The sequence below is a fragment of the Melozone crissalis genome, unplaced genomic scaffold (assembly GCF_028551555.1).
Source record: "Melozone crissalis strain CALT ecotype California unplaced genomic scaffold, PUWL_Pcris_2 ptg000016l_1, whole genome shotgun sequence".
Classification (NCBI taxonomy): domain Eukaryota; kingdom Metazoa; phylum Chordata; class Aves; order Passeriformes; family Passerellidae; genus Melozone; species Melozone crissalis.
This window is the reverse complement of record NW_026535794.1, coordinates 15,399,576-15,415,741: the sequence shown is the minus strand read 5'-3', so window position 1 is coordinate 15,415,741 and position 16,166 is coordinate 15,399,576. Positions and strand designations below refer to the sequence as shown.

At 37.8% G+C, this 16,166-nt stretch overlaps 1 protein-coding gene across 4 annotated transcripts in view; it reads left to right on the top strand.

Moving 5' to 3' along the window:
• ZEB1 (zinc finger E-box binding homeobox 1) overlaps positions 1–12,236 on the top strand; it is a 119,587-nt gene extending 107,351 nt beyond the window's left edge. For all 4 annotated transcript variants that reach the window (XM_054273813.1, XM_054273811.1, XM_054273815.1 and 1 more), the window contains 4 exons: positions 3,349–3,454; positions 4,246–6,056; positions 7,483–7,663; positions 9,750–12,236. In XM_054273813.1, coding sequence (XP_054129788.1) covers positions 3,349–3,454; positions 4,246–6,056; positions 7,483–7,663; positions 9,750–10,303 — 2,652 coding nt within the window. In that variant the 3' untranslated portion in view covers positions 10,304–12,236. The remainder of the gene's footprint in view (positions 1–3,348; positions 3,455–4,245; positions 6,057–7,482; positions 7,664–9,749) is intronic.
• Positions 12,237–16,166: the final 3,930 nt, after the last annotated feature.

The window sequence follows — 16,166 nt, the reverse complement described above, 5'->3', positions numbered from 1 at the left end:
AATACTTGTTTGTTTATGTTATTATTGCAGAGTTGTCATGTCTTCAAAATTGGCTGCATATACGTGATTACATCATTTGAGTAATGGAAAATTTTGTCATTAGTAAAGTATAGACCTCCTGGCTGTGGATCTTAAACAGCTGCATGTTTAGAACTTGATGTCTTACTGTTAAAGAACTTCACCTGACCATAGATTATTTGGATACTTTGTTAGCTGGTAATGTCCATCATGTGACAATCTTTGTTCTGTACAAAGAAGCAATGAGCAAAGATAAAATCTAGCTTAGTGAGGGCAGTGGAAGGGGTACCTGCACACTGGGCCTCCTTCTGAGCCAAGGGGAGGTACACAAAACTTTACTACTCCTCCAGCAGAGAGCTGAGAGCCATCCTGCACCATCTTCTTCTTCTTCTTCTTCTTCTTCTTCTTCTTCTTCTTTCCTCCCTCCTCCCCCTGCTCCTCATGGCACCCTTGGCTGCTTCCACACCACTAACAGTTGGTAGGAGGGGATGCTGTGTGTGTCGTCTGCCTTCACATGTGAAGCACCAAAAGGGATGTTAAGTGTGAAAAAGTACTTATATTTGTTTTCATTTTTTTCTCATCAATTTATGAAGCACCTGTAGGTAGTTTTTCAGAATTTCACAGTGTCATGCACACTGCTGAGAAATGGCAGTTCTTGGAAATATTATCTGTGAAAAAAATCCTGATATACCTGTAATTTCTGTCTGCCAAATAACTTTAGGATTCTTATTAATTATTTTTGTTCTCTGGTGTGAGAGGGGTGGGCTTCAGTCCTAAGCACCATAAACATTTGGAGCAGGGATGTATTAGTTAGGGATGTTATTAGGCTAGTTACAGACCTTAATGCTGGTGTTTCTTCTTTCAGTTCTTCAAGGAGTGCAGAAGAATATTCTTTGAATGTTGCAGTTAATTCTTTAATGATCAGATATTTCTTTAATGAGCAATTATGTACTGTGTATTAGAAATATATCACATATCTCAGGCACAAACTAACAATGCTGAGATGGGGAAAATCACTTGAATCTGAGAAAAGAAGGTGAAAGTATTACAGGTGGTACTTTGGAGAAGTGTTGTGATTTCTCAGTTACATTTAAACAAGCTCCATCAAAGTAATTCTGAGCAGTATTATGAGAGACAGCAAGAAAACTGAACAGAGAGTTACAAATATAAGAAGCTAAGGCAAAATTTCCAAATTAAGATTTGGAAACACTACCTAGCAGAAAGCTTAAAGCACCTCACAGCTATGACTGGGAAAACAGGAAAACTCATTAACATTTTGATAAGTGGAGTATGGACTTCCATGCCTTAGAAATAAAACATTTGATTTTAAAGACTGGAGGAGAAACATTTCTGACAGATTGAATACATGCCCTGATACTTCGTATGAATATTTATGTAGTCCAGGACCTGCAGTAACTGTGTATATCCTGAGTTCTGTTAGCTTGTCTAATTCAAGACAAACAGTGGTAACTGATTCTCAGCAGGCTTAAGTAAATCCTGGCACGGTCCTCTAGACTCATTGCAGTTGGATCATTTGAAGTGAAATGCAGTGAGTCAGCCACAGTCTTCTAGAACATCATCTTCAAGGGACTTAGTTAAACAGAGCTGAAAAGCCATGTGAACTAGCAAAAGACATCTGACAAACCTGCTGGATTTGTCCAAACCTGGGAATGAGGGTCTGGTGCTAATCGGGATAAACTCACTGGAGACCTCAGTGCAGAGCCCAGGGGGGCAGGAAGCAGCTCACCCTGAGCAGGGTGGGAGCAGGATCTGCTGAGAGGTAAAATCTGCAGCTTAACCAACTGCTTCTCCCAGAGGAGCTGTTGGATTAGAGTATGTGGAAGTAATTTAGATGATCTTATTTCAATTTGTCTTCTGTTAAAGGGAGACAGGGAGTAGAACAGGAAGGGTTGATAATTTGGACAGCATATGTCATAGCAGAGAGTTCAGACTTTCTTCTAGCAATCTGCAGAGCCACAGGTTCTTCAGATCTGCAGGCATGTCTCACAGCAGGGTCACCATCCTGTGTTTTATCCATCCCTGCTTCTCCAGCACAGTTCTCAGCCCCAGTTGTCATGTCTGTGCTCCGGAAGAGCCCTAGCACCCGGTGAGCATCTGCTCCCAGTGCTGCCAAGCACGGCAGGCCAGGCCAGGGGTTCCCCCCGTGCTTTCCCACCAGAGGCAGCTGATCCACACCTGCTGTTGGTGCTGGGCAGCCTGTTTGTCCCTGGAGTCCATGAACAGCTCTGTTCATGAGTTTATGAAAATCCTTGTCCCAGTTACCAAAATTCTGCAGTGCATCCCAATAATGGTAGAGTATCTTTCTGCCAAATGAGCTCTATTTAAAAAGGAGCTCCTGGGCTTTTCTAATAAACAAGTTGTTTGAACAGAAAAATTCCTAGTTCCTCTGTTTTATGTTGGTAGTTAAGCTGTTTCAACTTTAAAAGTGCATGTAATTTTTGTCGTTAAAAATACACATTCATAGATTTATACAGTTTGTGGTTAAATTACAAATCTTGAACATATGTGTCATTTATATACTACAGATATTTACATGTCTGTCTTAGCTTTAGCTTTTTTTTAAACTAGTATAGCAATAAAGACAAAAACAATTTAGAACTCAACAATAAATGCTCTCAAAGGCAAAATCTAACAAAAATAATCACAGAGCTTCAGTGCAAATGGTGAAGAGGTTTGGTGTTTTGTACTTGGGAAACCCTTCCATATTTTTATTTGTTTTGGTTTAGTTTCTCACATTTATTTTGCAAATTAATTGTGACCAAGAGTACCTTTATTGTCACTAAGCTGCCTTCTCTTGAGCAGTCCTGTGGCATCATTATATAGAGGGATCCAAGGCCAACAGTAAGCCCTGGAAGCATGTAAATGGAAAAATCAAGTCAACCGATTAAAGTATAAACAGGTTTCTATAGACTTTAATGTTTTTCTATCCTGCATGAAATATTCTGTGGGTAGTGGGCTTGGGGTTTTTCCCTGATGGTTTTGCTTTCACAAGTAGAACTAGCATTCATCCTGGAACTTCCTACTAACATGTCAGTGTAAACTTCACCTGAATTTAGGAGAAGGGGCAACTATATTTTGCGTTTGTTTTGTTTCTTTCTCTTTACTGTATCAGATTTATTCAGAAGAAATGTGTGCCTCCATTTGTACCTGATTTCTAATTTGTTTCCTTTTTCCATACCACCTTCAGTCTCTTACAATTATGGTTGATTCTTTTGGGTTTGTATGGCTTTTTCTATGTTGCAATGTGAAAATAGAAGGTGTTTCTGCAAGCTGCTGTCCTGTGCAATAATTAGGACTTCTTTCTTACAGAGACATGTGACGCAGTCCAGCGGTAATCGAAAATTCAAGTGCACTGAATGTGGAAAAGCTTTTAAATATAAACATCACCTAAAGGAGCACCTACGAATCCACAGTGGTAAATAAATCAAGCTTTGAATTGAGTACTAATGTTGCCATTTCTGCTCTTTATAACTTTGTTGTAATAGCAAAGTTATAAAGTTTAAAATACTATTTTTTTCCTTATATTTTTCCTCTGGAATACTGCAAGCACTGACTGCAGCCTTCAGGTCTCTGCGGGGAATATGTAGAAAAACTCAAGAGGATTTACTGTTGCAACCTAATCTCTTACAATTAAGGAAAACTTGACTTGTCGCTGAAGAAATGGGGGCATCTTTCTGGTCCTTTGCACTTGTCTGTTTTGCTTCAATGTTTGCAGATCATTCAGTGTGTTACAAGCCTTGCTAGAGAATTTTAATTGATAATAATCAGGACATAAGAACTGAGTGTTCCTCCTGCAGCTGTAATTGACATCATTCCAGATTAGTCATACTAAAGTAGATTCAGGACACAATTTATTGGATAAGTTATAAGAAATCTTATATAAGAAGCTAGAAGTTAGTGGTGGTACTATTTTAATGAAGTTCAATGAAATCTGTAATTGTCAAATAGAGAAATACTGGAACACATGATCATGTGGGCTCCATTCTGTATCTAGTGGATCACAAATGTATTAAAGGAGCCTTGGCTCAGAGCTATACTCTTACTGTTCAATTCACTAGATAAGACTTTTTTTTTCCCCTAGGACTCTTTGAGAGGTCATTATGATGTATTTGTTCTGGTAATTATTGTTTGATGAAGTTGCACTATAACCTGGTTAACTGCTGCATATGCCTTTTCTCTTTTCTTTTTTATTTTTCTTCTGTTTAGGAGAGAAGCCATATGAATGCCCAAACTGCAAGAAACGTTTTTCCCATTCTGGTTCATACAGTTCACACATAAGCAGTAAGAAGTGTATTGGTTTGATGCCCGTGAATGGTCGAGCCCGGTCAGGGCTCAAGATGTCTCAGTGCTCCTCCCCTTCCCTTTCTGCATCACCAGGTAGCCCAGCAAGACCACAGATACGACAAAAGATAGAAAATAAACCCTTGCAAGAGCAGCTTCCTCTTAACCAAATTAAAACTGAACCTGTGGATTATGAATTCAAGCCCATAGTGGTTGCTTCAGGAATTAATTGTTCAAACCCTTTGCAAAATGGGGTTTTTAGTGGTGGTAGCCCGTTGCAGGCAACCAGTTCTCCTCAGGGTGTGGTGCAAGCTGTTGTTTTACCAACAGTAGGTCTGGTGTCTCCCATAAGCATCAATTTAAGTGACATTCAAAATGTACTAAAAGTGGCAGTGGATGGTAATGTAATAAGGCAAGTACTGGAAAACAATCATGCTAATCTTGCGTCCAAAGAACAAGAAACAATCAACAATGCATCTATACAACAAGCTGGCCATTCCCTCATTTCAGCTATCAGTCTTCCTTTGGTTGACCAAGATGGGACAACCAAAATTATCATCAACTACAGCTTGGAGCAGCCAAGTCAACTTCAGGTTGTTCCACAAAATCTAAAAAAAGAAAACTCTGTTCCTACAAATAGTTGCAAAAATGAAAAATTACCACAAGATCTCACAGTGAAGTCTGAGAAAGATAAGAACTTTGAAGGAGAGACCAACGATAGCACTTGTCTTCTTTGTGATGACTGTCCAGGAGATCTTAATGCACTTCAAGAACTAAAGCACTATGAAACAAAAAGCCCTCCTCAGCTTCCCCAGCCCAGTGGAGCAGAAGCTGAGAAACCCGAGTCCCCTGTCCCATCAGAAACCGGGGAGAGCAGCTTGTCTCCTGGTCAGCCACCTTTAAAGAACCTTCTGTCGCTCCTAAAAGCCTATTATGCATTAAATGCACAACCAAGTGCAGAAGAGCTTTCAAAAATAGCAGATTCTGTAAACCTACCACTGGATGTGGTAAAAAAGTGGTTTGAAAAAATGCAAGCTGGACAGATTTCTGTGCAGTCTTCTGGACCATCTTCTCCTGAACAAGTTAAATTAAGCAGCCCCACAGACAACGATGATCAAGCAGCAACTTCAAATGTGAGCGAACCCCAGAACGGCACAAGTAACTCACAAAATCCTGGCAGTACAACGAAATCTCAGACTTTACCAGGGGCTTCAACTCTGAATGGTTCACACAGTAGCACGCCATCTGCATCACCACTAAACCTTTCTTCATCAAGAAATTCACAGGGTTACACGTACACGGCAGAGGGTGTACAAGAAGAGCCACAAATAGAACCTCTTGACCTTTCGCTACCAAAGCAACATGGAGAACTGTTGGAACGATCTACCATAACTAGTGTTTACCAGAACAGTGTTTATTCTGTCCAAGAAGAACCTTTGAACTTAACTTGTGCAAAAAAAGAACCACAAAAGGACAACAGTGTTACAGACTCTGATCCTATTGTAAATGTAATCCCACCAAGTGCCAATCCCATAAATATTGCTATACCTACAGTCACTGCCCAGTTACCTACAATTGTTGCCATTGCTGACCAGAACAGTGTTCCCTGCTTGAGAGCTCTCGCTGCCAATAAGCAAACCATTTTGATTCCACAGGTGGCTTACACATACTCTACTACAGTTAGTCCTGCAGTTCATGAGACACCACCAAAACAGATCCAAGCCAATGGAAATCAGGTACTTCGGTCCCCATATTCCTACATGATGTACGTATGATGTATTCAATCTGTACCTCTGCTGAACTAACAGAAAGCTATCAAGGTGAACTAAATAAAAATATACATACAAACTTTCAGGCTTATTTGACTTGATTGTAAATAGGTAATAGGTATTACTGTTGTGCCCTCTGCAAAGCTAGTTAGCTCAGGCAGCTTGAGTCCAGACTAATGGAAACTGTATGCGTGGACAGCTCACTTATTCTCCATATTTAATCTTCTAGGACATTAGTGCTCACTATTCTAAAGACTATCTAATGCTCCTAATCAAAAAGCAAAATAAAGACATGACTTTTGTCTTTTGCTGGCTCTGCATCTCCTCTTTCCCCATATTCAGAAAATAAACTCCTTGGAACTTTTGGTTACTCCTTTTGTGCTGCTCTGCTTCCTTGATTTGCAGAGTAGCTGAATTCATCCTACACTGTAATGTCACTTTAAACAAAATGCAGATATAGTCTCAACTGAAAGTCAGGGAGATATTTATCTTCATCTGCCATTCCTGTATCCCGGCTTGTTCCTCCCTGGGTACATCCAGATGGGATCTAATTGGGGTCAGTCCTCCTGAGAATCACCTGTGAACATTAAGGTAGGGACAGGGCAGAACAGAAAAGTGGCTGAGTGTTTCTACTTAAATCTTAGAAATTGGTGGTCTAGCATTTTACTCAGGCTTCTGTATTGCCAGAGACTGAGGAGCCTTGAAGAGTTTCAAGGCTGCTTATATTAAAAGTTGGAGGCTAACATGTTCATGCTGCTGATGTCAGTAGAAAATACTGTGCTTTTACAGGGAAGCTTTAGCTCTTAAAATGCTTAGAAATACGCAGCAGTTATATTTTTGAAAATATTTACTAATGACAGTACTTGAAGTCCCCTAAATTTTGGGTTAAATAGTACTTGTGGTAGTTTCATGAGGAAGAGTGTAGTCAAATATGCAAATTTGAATGGTAATTTAAATAGCTTTTCTGTGAAAACTTCAGCAAAAACAGTCTTTTAACTTCATAAAATCTCTGAGGCAGCAAAAGGTAGGTGACCAGCATTAGCTGAAAAATGCAGTTAGGTGACAAATTTTCTCTTCCCACTTACTGAAGTGCTTTACAGGTCTGTAATATTGCATTTATTTTATGGGCCCTAAAGTACAGAGTGCCAACATAGCTTAGACCTGGCCAACAGTCATATTTGGATGTGATTAAAACCAGTCCCAGTGAGGAAATCTGCATCTGGATGGTGGCAGGGACTGCAAAGCAGAACAATGCAGTAAAGGGCTTTTTTTGACTGTGGAAGTCTAAACAATTTTGTTTGGCTATTTATGGAATTGAATGGGAATAGAAGCTTCAGTTCATGTGAGTGACTTCTTTTATTGGAGTTAACCTATTTTTGTAATTTTTCTGAAGGATGAAAGGCAAGACACTAGCTCAGAAGGAATATCCAATTTAGAAGATCAAAATGATTCTGATTCAACACCCCCAAAGAAAAAAATGAGAAAGACAGAAAATGGGATGTATGCATGTGATTTATGTGACAAAATATTCCAGAAGAGCAGCTCGTTATTGAGACATAAGTATGAACACACAGGTATGTACCAGGAAAAGACTTTTCTGATTCTTATTTCTTTGGTAACATGTAACTGATAATCTCAACTAGAACCCAGTTCTCAGGCAGTATAGGGAAGTGTAGCAGTCCTTACTGCCTGTGCTAAGCTTTCCTTAGAAACACCTGGTTTTGTATATTTGTTTGACAGAACAGCAATTCTGTCTTTCTTTAAATTTGTTAGACCTAAACCCTAAATAGAAAAAGGGGAGTTTTTGCATCTGGCTTGTGGATAATCATCTGTGAGCTACAGCCTATAAATGAGGATATATTACTTCTAATTTACCTTGCCTGGTTATAAATTTTGAAAAAATTAAAAATAAAAGCTGAGGGAAAAAGGATCGTGTGTGTATTTGATACTGTGCATGAAAAACAGTGTGCATATCTGGCATGAAGGATTTTCCAACTGGGCTACATTTATAATGCCCTGAAGTTAACAGCTTCAGCTATTCATTAGACATAGAATCTAACTGCTAATGAACACCCTTTTGGCTTTGATTTTTATTTTTAATTCTCATAGTTGTTCCTTTTGGCTCAGGTTCTGGTATCTTTAGGATATTTTTAATACCTCTTGCTCTCTTATTTCTTCTGTGATGTCTTAAAGTAAGAATTGGTTTTTTTTTTACTGATTAGGTGCCAAATATATATTGGGTTTTGTATTATATATTGCCAAACATGTATTGGGTTTTGTATTATTGCTGGCTCTGTTATTTTCTCTTTCCCCATATCCATAAAATAAACTCTTTAGAACTTCTGACTGCTCCCTTCATGCTGCTCTACTTTCTTGCTTGACAGAGTAGCTGAATTATTATATTAATTATATTTCTGCATGTAAACCTTTTAGTTTTATATCACATATAAAATTAAAAACATTACAAATTCTTTTGTCTTGATCAATTTTCTCAAGTTGTATTCATTAAGGGTATCTTATTTCATACCTATCCTGTCCTGAGACTCTCTTAACTCTTCCTTTTCCTAGCAGAATTGTTCTTCCTCTACCGGTTTTAACTTCAATGTAACATTCAAAATCATAGAATCATTTAGATTGGAAAAGGCCTTTAAGATCATTGACTCCAGCCATTAACCCAGCACTGCCAAGTCCACTGGTAAACCCTGTCCCAGATGTGCCACATCTGCTTGTCTTTTAAGTACCTCCAGGGATGGTGACTGCCCACTTCCCTGGGCAGCCAGTGCTTCACAACCCTTTTGGTGAAGAAACTGTTCCTAATTTCCAATCTAAACCTACCCTGGCACAACTTGAGGCCATTTCCTCTTGTCCTATCACTTCTTTCTTGGGAGGAGACACCAACATCTGCCTTGTTGCTTGTTTGGCATGATGACATGGTTGTGCTGGTCACAGGTGTAGTGTGACCAGAAACCTGATGTCTTACTGTCTTTGTCTTTTATGTCTGAGCTAAGACTGCAAAGTCATTTTGTGTAACAACTTTAAATGTCAAAATCAAAATAACACTGCTAGGCTCCTGATACATTTATAAGAAACTCAAAAACAAGACAGTAGCTGGAAAACAGCAGAAACACACTGAGTGAAACAGATTTTTTTTCATGTCAGTGCATGCATAATCAGCAAGTTTTGTACATAAAGCATTCAGCCTAGACTTTAGAATGATTTTCCTTTTACTTGTATCATGGAAGGACTTCATACAGCAAAACTAATGTAAAAGCTTAGCTAATTTTAAATTGCCATCAATATAGAAAAGTTAAAATGGTTACAATTGAAAATAATTTATGCAAGAAAAATGTCTCATTTTCTAATTTATATTTGCACTTTTTGGTGCTAAAATTCATATATGAGAATCTCTTTATGAGATGATGAGTTTTCCTAAAAAACTTAGAAATTACTGTAGCGATTATGACAATATACCCTTGCACCTTCAGCCTTTGGGCTCAGGAAAGAGACTCAGCCTGATAATGCATGGAGTAGAACATCTTGTTATATAAAATTTAATCAATGCTAATAAGTTCACCGGCAGCATTTTACAGTGAAAACAGCAGTGTACATTTTTAACACTTCAGCTACAAGATGTCCAACTGCTTGTGCTTTATTTTACAGGTAAAAGACCTCACGAGTGTGGAATCTGTACGAAAGCATTTAAACACAAACACCATTTGATCGAACACATGCGACTGCATTCTGGGGAAAAGCCCTACCAATGTGACAAGTGTGGAAAGAGGTTTTCCCACTCGGGCTCTTACTCTCAGCACATGAACCATCGCTACTCCTACTGCAAAAGGGAGCCCGAGGAGCGCGACAGCGCCGAGCCCGAGGAGCTGGGCCCCGAGGCGCTGAGCAGCGAGCACGCCCTGCCCAGGGCCTCCCCCTCGCAGATCGACTCCGATGAGAGGGAGAGCCTGACCAGGGAGGAGGAGGAATTCAGTGAAAAAGAGGAAGAGGAGGAGGAAGAAAAAGACATAGAGGGACTTCAGGAAGAAAAAGAATGTAGGGAACTACAAGAAGTAGGGGATGCGGAAGAATTAGCAGCAGTAGAAGAGGAAGAAGGGAAAACTGAAGGTGACAAGAATGATGAAGTTGTAAATCAAGCAAGCAATGCAGAACCAGAAGTTATACAAAATAATGGGCAGGTGTCAGAAGAAAATAATGAATAAAGCTTACATGCTAGGTTTTTTCTATAAGGAAAAAAAAAATTGGTAATGAAGTTCCTTCTATATTATACATGCTTTTCATGGAAACGCAGTAGCCTGCATACTGTGATTTCTGTTCACTACTGTGTAAAAAAATATATATATAAAAAAAAGAAAAGGAAAAAAAAAAAGAAATCCAGGTGTGCCTGAACCTCGAACTTAGTAATTTTTCACACAGTTTTCAAAGTTAGGAACAAGTTTATAACATGAAGCAGATTAGAAAAATACAGTGACTCTGGAAGCAAAGATTTACCAGGTTGTAGGAAACCTGATTATTAGACAAGCATCTGGCATTGTTTGTTTTATCAGTATTAATTTTCATTCTTAAGTTGATTAATTTTTAAACTGTACAATTGGGAGAGATTTATATGAATTTTTTTTTTTACGGTAAAACATTTCCTAAATCCGCTTCAGTATTTTCTTATGTTTTACAATGTGAGAACTTCTGCACTACAAAATTCCCTTTTGCAGAGACGTGTAATGCAGTTGCAAACAGTGCTTGGCTACCTTTGTAAATTCAACCTAGAAGGTAGCAGTTTATGACATTAGATGTTGTAGTAGAACATATTATCATTTAAAGTGTATTGTTAGCCTTAAGGAAGAAGATGATAGAAGAAATGAAGTTTCTTACTCATGTGGTTAAAAATGTAGTTGAGAAGATTGTCGTTGAGTTCTGATTGCAGGGACTAACAGTGTTAATACTGGTAAGGACAGGAAAGTTGTCAAAAACAGTGTTTGTAATTGTGTTTTGAGTATGTAGTAATGATATGAAGGATTTGATATGAAGCTTTGTATCTCCTTTGGCCTTATGCAAGACCTATGTGCTGTAAGTGCCATTTATCAGTATTACAAAGGCTCTAAGCAGCCTTTATCCAATGTGTGGCCTACAATAACTAGCATTTGTTGATTTGTATCAAACTTCTAAACTATTCATGGGGAAAAAACACTCAGCCATCAGAGAAGTAAGAACACTGGTATATTTCATTATTTAATTATTTGGTGGTATTTTGGGTTAATACCTGACTTGCAGAATTTCTCTACAATAATTACAAGGGAAATTTTCTAATCTGCTTTATTGCTTTTTTGGTTTACTTTAATTTCAGACACATACATGACATGTTATCTGGCTCATAAGTATTTTCAAATGTTAGTTATTATGGACCCCATTTATTAACAATGTTAGCTGATTTTTACCTATCAGTATTATTTTATTTCTTTTAGTTTATAGATCTGTGCAACATTTTGTACTGTATGTCTTCAAACCTGGCAGTATTAATACCCTTCTTACTGACATATGTACCTTTTTAGTTTTAGAAAACTTTTATATTTATGTGTCTTATTTTTATATTTCTTTATTTATTACACAGTGTAGTGTATAATACTGTAGTTTGTATTAATACAATAATATATTTTAGTATGAAAATTTGGAAAGTTGATAAGATTTAAAGTAGAGATGCAATCGGTTCTCTTGCATTGAGATTTGATTTTACAGTGTTATGTTAACATTTATACTTGCCTTGGACTGTAGAACAGAAGAATTAAAATGGGAATGTATTAATTTTACAATTGCAATCAATTCATTTTACCTTTACCCAGTTTTTAATATAAAGCTCTTAAATTTTGAAATTCACTGTGTGACTAATAGCATGATGCTCTGCAGTTTTATTAAGAGATTAGTCTAACCATAAAACTCTCATTTCCTTAGTAAGCCAAATTAGAATAATCTTATAAAACAGTGTTGGGAACAATGTTTAACATTTTTGTGCCAATTTGTTCCTGTATTCATGTATGTATGTTACAAATCTGAAACTTCATTTTTAAGTTCCTTGTTACATCATGGTCATTTTCTAGTTTTTTACCAGACTCCCCATCTCACAATAAAATGCGTCAACAAGTCTGACTTACTGTCATTATTCTGGTAATGTAGAAAGTGCATTTAGATTATTTCCATGAAAAGTTACTGAGACACAGCTCCTGCTTCAGTGGCAGTCCTGGGTTTCAGTGGTATATAAGGAGCATGGAAGTGAAAGAGGGGTTTGAACTGTGTGCAGGCACAGGGATTGCTACATTAGTGCATTGATTTACCAGTGTCAGGAAAACAACTGAGTTTTCCAAATGAACCATGTGCATTGTTCTTTTGGGTCTTTTTATTTTGCTGTACCTATCTAATGTACTGTTCAATGCTATTTTTCAATAAGACTGCTTTTAAATGAAATAAGTCTACAACTGTTTTCTTGACTTAGCAATAAGTTGTCCATGGAAAGGCTGAAGTATCTTTTGCTGTTGAACTTCACAAAGATACAATGCCAACATTGCAGATAATTCATTTCAGTAATGTAAGTATAAAGGCTTGAAAATTTTAATATATATGCATGATTACAATGTTTTGCTGTTCAAGCAAAGTTTACAGACTGTTCTTTAAGCAAAGTTCTCTTCTTTAATGATACCTAAAATGGAATGTCTGTTATTAATATGGGGGCAGGGAGTTCACGAACATCATGTAAGATACTTTATATTCACATACCTAAGTTTTGAGTATTTCTCAATCTTATTATCTCAGTATTAATGCATACAGAGGATTTCTCCCATATAGTAATCATTTTACTTCCTCTGCATCTTGCTGTACAGTGTATTAATACTGCACTTTTAGTAAATGTCTACCTTCATAGCATCATTGAGCTAAATATGTGAAAGCTGTTTTGAAGAAATCAACCATTTATGCTGCATTAATTATATTGTCTTGTAATTATTATCATAACAGAGTTAATCAGGTGGTTCAGAATTTCTCCCAGGTAGAACTATCTCTGCTCTCTTTTAGGTAATGAAACACACTTTCTTGAAACTGTTTTAAGATTTTCACATTTTTCATATTCCGAGATGTTTGTGTTAATAAACCCAGTGAGACATTTGCTGAAATGGGAAAATTTTGTTGTCTTTAGTAGCAGAACAGAGAATTTTGGTAAACCTAAGGTTTCTCATGTAAGTGACAGCTGAATATAGAAGGCCAGTAATTTGGATAGAAAGTAAAGTCCAAGCAACTTTTACTCAGGATATGTCATTGTTTTACGGGAGAGAATTTATATTCATTACTTACACTACGTTATTAACATTTTTATCTTCAAAATAGATTGGTGCACTGAGTTTTGCATCTGTCAAGCTCAGCAATGTCTTTGGTGTTTGTGACTTTGTAATATCATCTGTTACCTGTTTGAAAAACACAGAAATTGTGGTGTGTCTTCATTTAGTTGAGCAAACTCATGTGGAAGCCAGAGGTGCTTAGAGGATGTAGGCACCATTCCCAGCGCCAGCAGTGAGATTCCAGCAGTGAGGAAGCTCTGTGTGTGTGGAGGTGCCTGGGCAGCTGTGACCGAGTCCAGGCCCCAGGGGAGCAGCAGCAGCCCAGCTGAGGCCATGGGGGTTTTGTGATTTTATGACTTCTCTGTAAATTAATGGCAAAGCAGTTTCAAGGACAGTAAGTTTCTCACATTAAAAAAAAGCCTTTGGTTCTGTCCCTTAGAGATAAATGAAAGTTGGGAAAGAGCAGTGAACATGAGCTGTGTAGTTTTAATGAAACTCCACTGTGCTGTGACCTGTTCTTGAGTCACAAGATGAAAAGTCCATCATCTGCCCTGTGTGCCCAAGCTGATATCTGTGCCTGCTTCTTCCTCAGGCTCACCATGCATCCCTCATCCTGGCACAGCACTCAGGGAGCAGGCTGGCAGAAAGAAAAGTGTCCTTGGAATTCAGCATGGGACAACCCTGCTGTGCCTGGGGCACTGGTTTTATTTCTGCTACTGACCTGTCTCCAGAATATAATGAACCACCACCTCAAAATCAGTTGTAGTAGCAAAATTGTGACAGTTCTATGTCCTCTTCAATCAAATTGTATGAGAATGGGGAAAATGTTACAGAATAACTATAGGAACATTGTTACAGAAGTAAATACTAAGTTTTGGCCCTGGGATGGGAAATACCCTTAGGAGGTCCTGATCTAATAGGAAAAGAAAGAGGGACTTAAAACTACTGAGAAAACTTCAGGAAGACAAAACAGAGAATTCATTGAAGAGACATTGAGGAGGAGAACCTGTTCCTTCTCTTTCAGTAATACTCATATGGCACCCCAGTGGTGATTTTGGTGGCATTCCCAAATTCTCCATAGCCACCTTGCTGTCTAGTTGCTGTTTTTCTGGAGCAGCCTATCCATGTGTGTAATCAATAGCATGGCAATAGTCAGCAAAGTTGTATGGTGAGCTTGAAAGTTTTTTTTTACAAATTGTATTGAATTCCAAATAGATTAATGGATGCTAGAAAAAGAAATGAAAAAGTTTTGTTACTTTGCCTAGTCTCGGAATTGCAATGTGCTTCAGTAAATACCTTAAATTTTAGTAGAATAATGCACTATGGCATATCAACCCAGAACATAACATATTTACCCTAAAAGGCAGTGTTATTCAGACTCAGTAAAAATTGCTTCAACTGCCAGCAAGTGTTGTACTCACACTCTTGAGGGAAATGATTCTAATGCAATTATTGCTGGTAAACCCAAAGTCTGTACAAGCAGCACTTTGCCCATGTTTGTGATGGCAAAGTGTGCCTGGGATGGCAGTGGCCACCAGACTGAGTGGCAATTTGAAAGCAAAGCTATTTCCAAGATAAAAAATATGACTCTACTAAAAGCTCGGTTTTTGCCACAGCAAAATGCTACTGTGGGGCTTTTATCATCAAAGCAATGAAAGATCAGGACATGACACTCCAAACCTCCCATTCTCTATAAGGGAGAAATGAAAATACTTCTTAGGGTGCAGAAGACCATTAGAGATGAAGGTAATAGTGTGAGGATGAGAAAAGTCCATTTTGGTCCTGGAGGCTGTAGTGAAGAAAGGTGATGGAAGAGGAGAGAGAAAAGAGCTTAATCCGCACTGTGCTGGGCACTTCTTCAAAGTGGGTTCTTTCTAATTTATTTACTACCAAGATGTGAGTCTGCACACAATTCTCTGCTTAGATAGAGGTTTTGATGTGTGTTTTGCAGTTCACAGTCTGGTGCTTTAAAAAGTACTATTTTTATCTTTCCCTGGCAGAATAGCGTATTTAATTGTTTCTACAATAATCTCTAAATTTCATCTGGGAAATTCAATATTAGAGTATCTTTCAAGTCTGTGCTTTGTCATTTATTGTTCATATTTTTCTTGAACAGTTGTTATAATGATATTTGCACAATCTGATTATCACTTAAAAAAAAACCACACAAAAGAATGTGATGAACCAAATTAACGCTCAAAAGTGATCAAAAATGTACTACTTTTGTTTTATCCCTCTGCTCTTTCATGGCCTCTGGTTGCTAATCTGTCACACAGTCCTCTTATTTGTGTGTATCATGCCTATCATACACATTGTATCTATGTTGTCTCTAGGGAGAACAATATATTGTTATATATTCACTGCTTCACCAAAAGTAATCTGCTTTTTAAAAACTGATTAAAAATAAACCTGTTGTTTGGACTAAACATGAAATGTGCTGATGAAAGGAGCACTTTTCTGGCAGTTTGTCCTAGTAGCTTGCCAAATATGAAAGTCTTGTAGTATTAACCTAAAATGAGATAAAGTTCTCTGAGGCCTTACCTCTACACTGACAGACTTCCCAAAGGATCTTTAAAAATTATGAGAACAGTGGCAAGTAATTTTTAGAATACATATTTGAGAATGCCATTTTGGTCTTACCTTTTGTTTTCTAGTGAGCCTCAAGTCCTCTGATTCTGCCTTTAGATTTTGACATTTCTGTATTGGGGACTGTCCTTGGTTTTGCTCATCATTGTGTAAACTAGGCTTT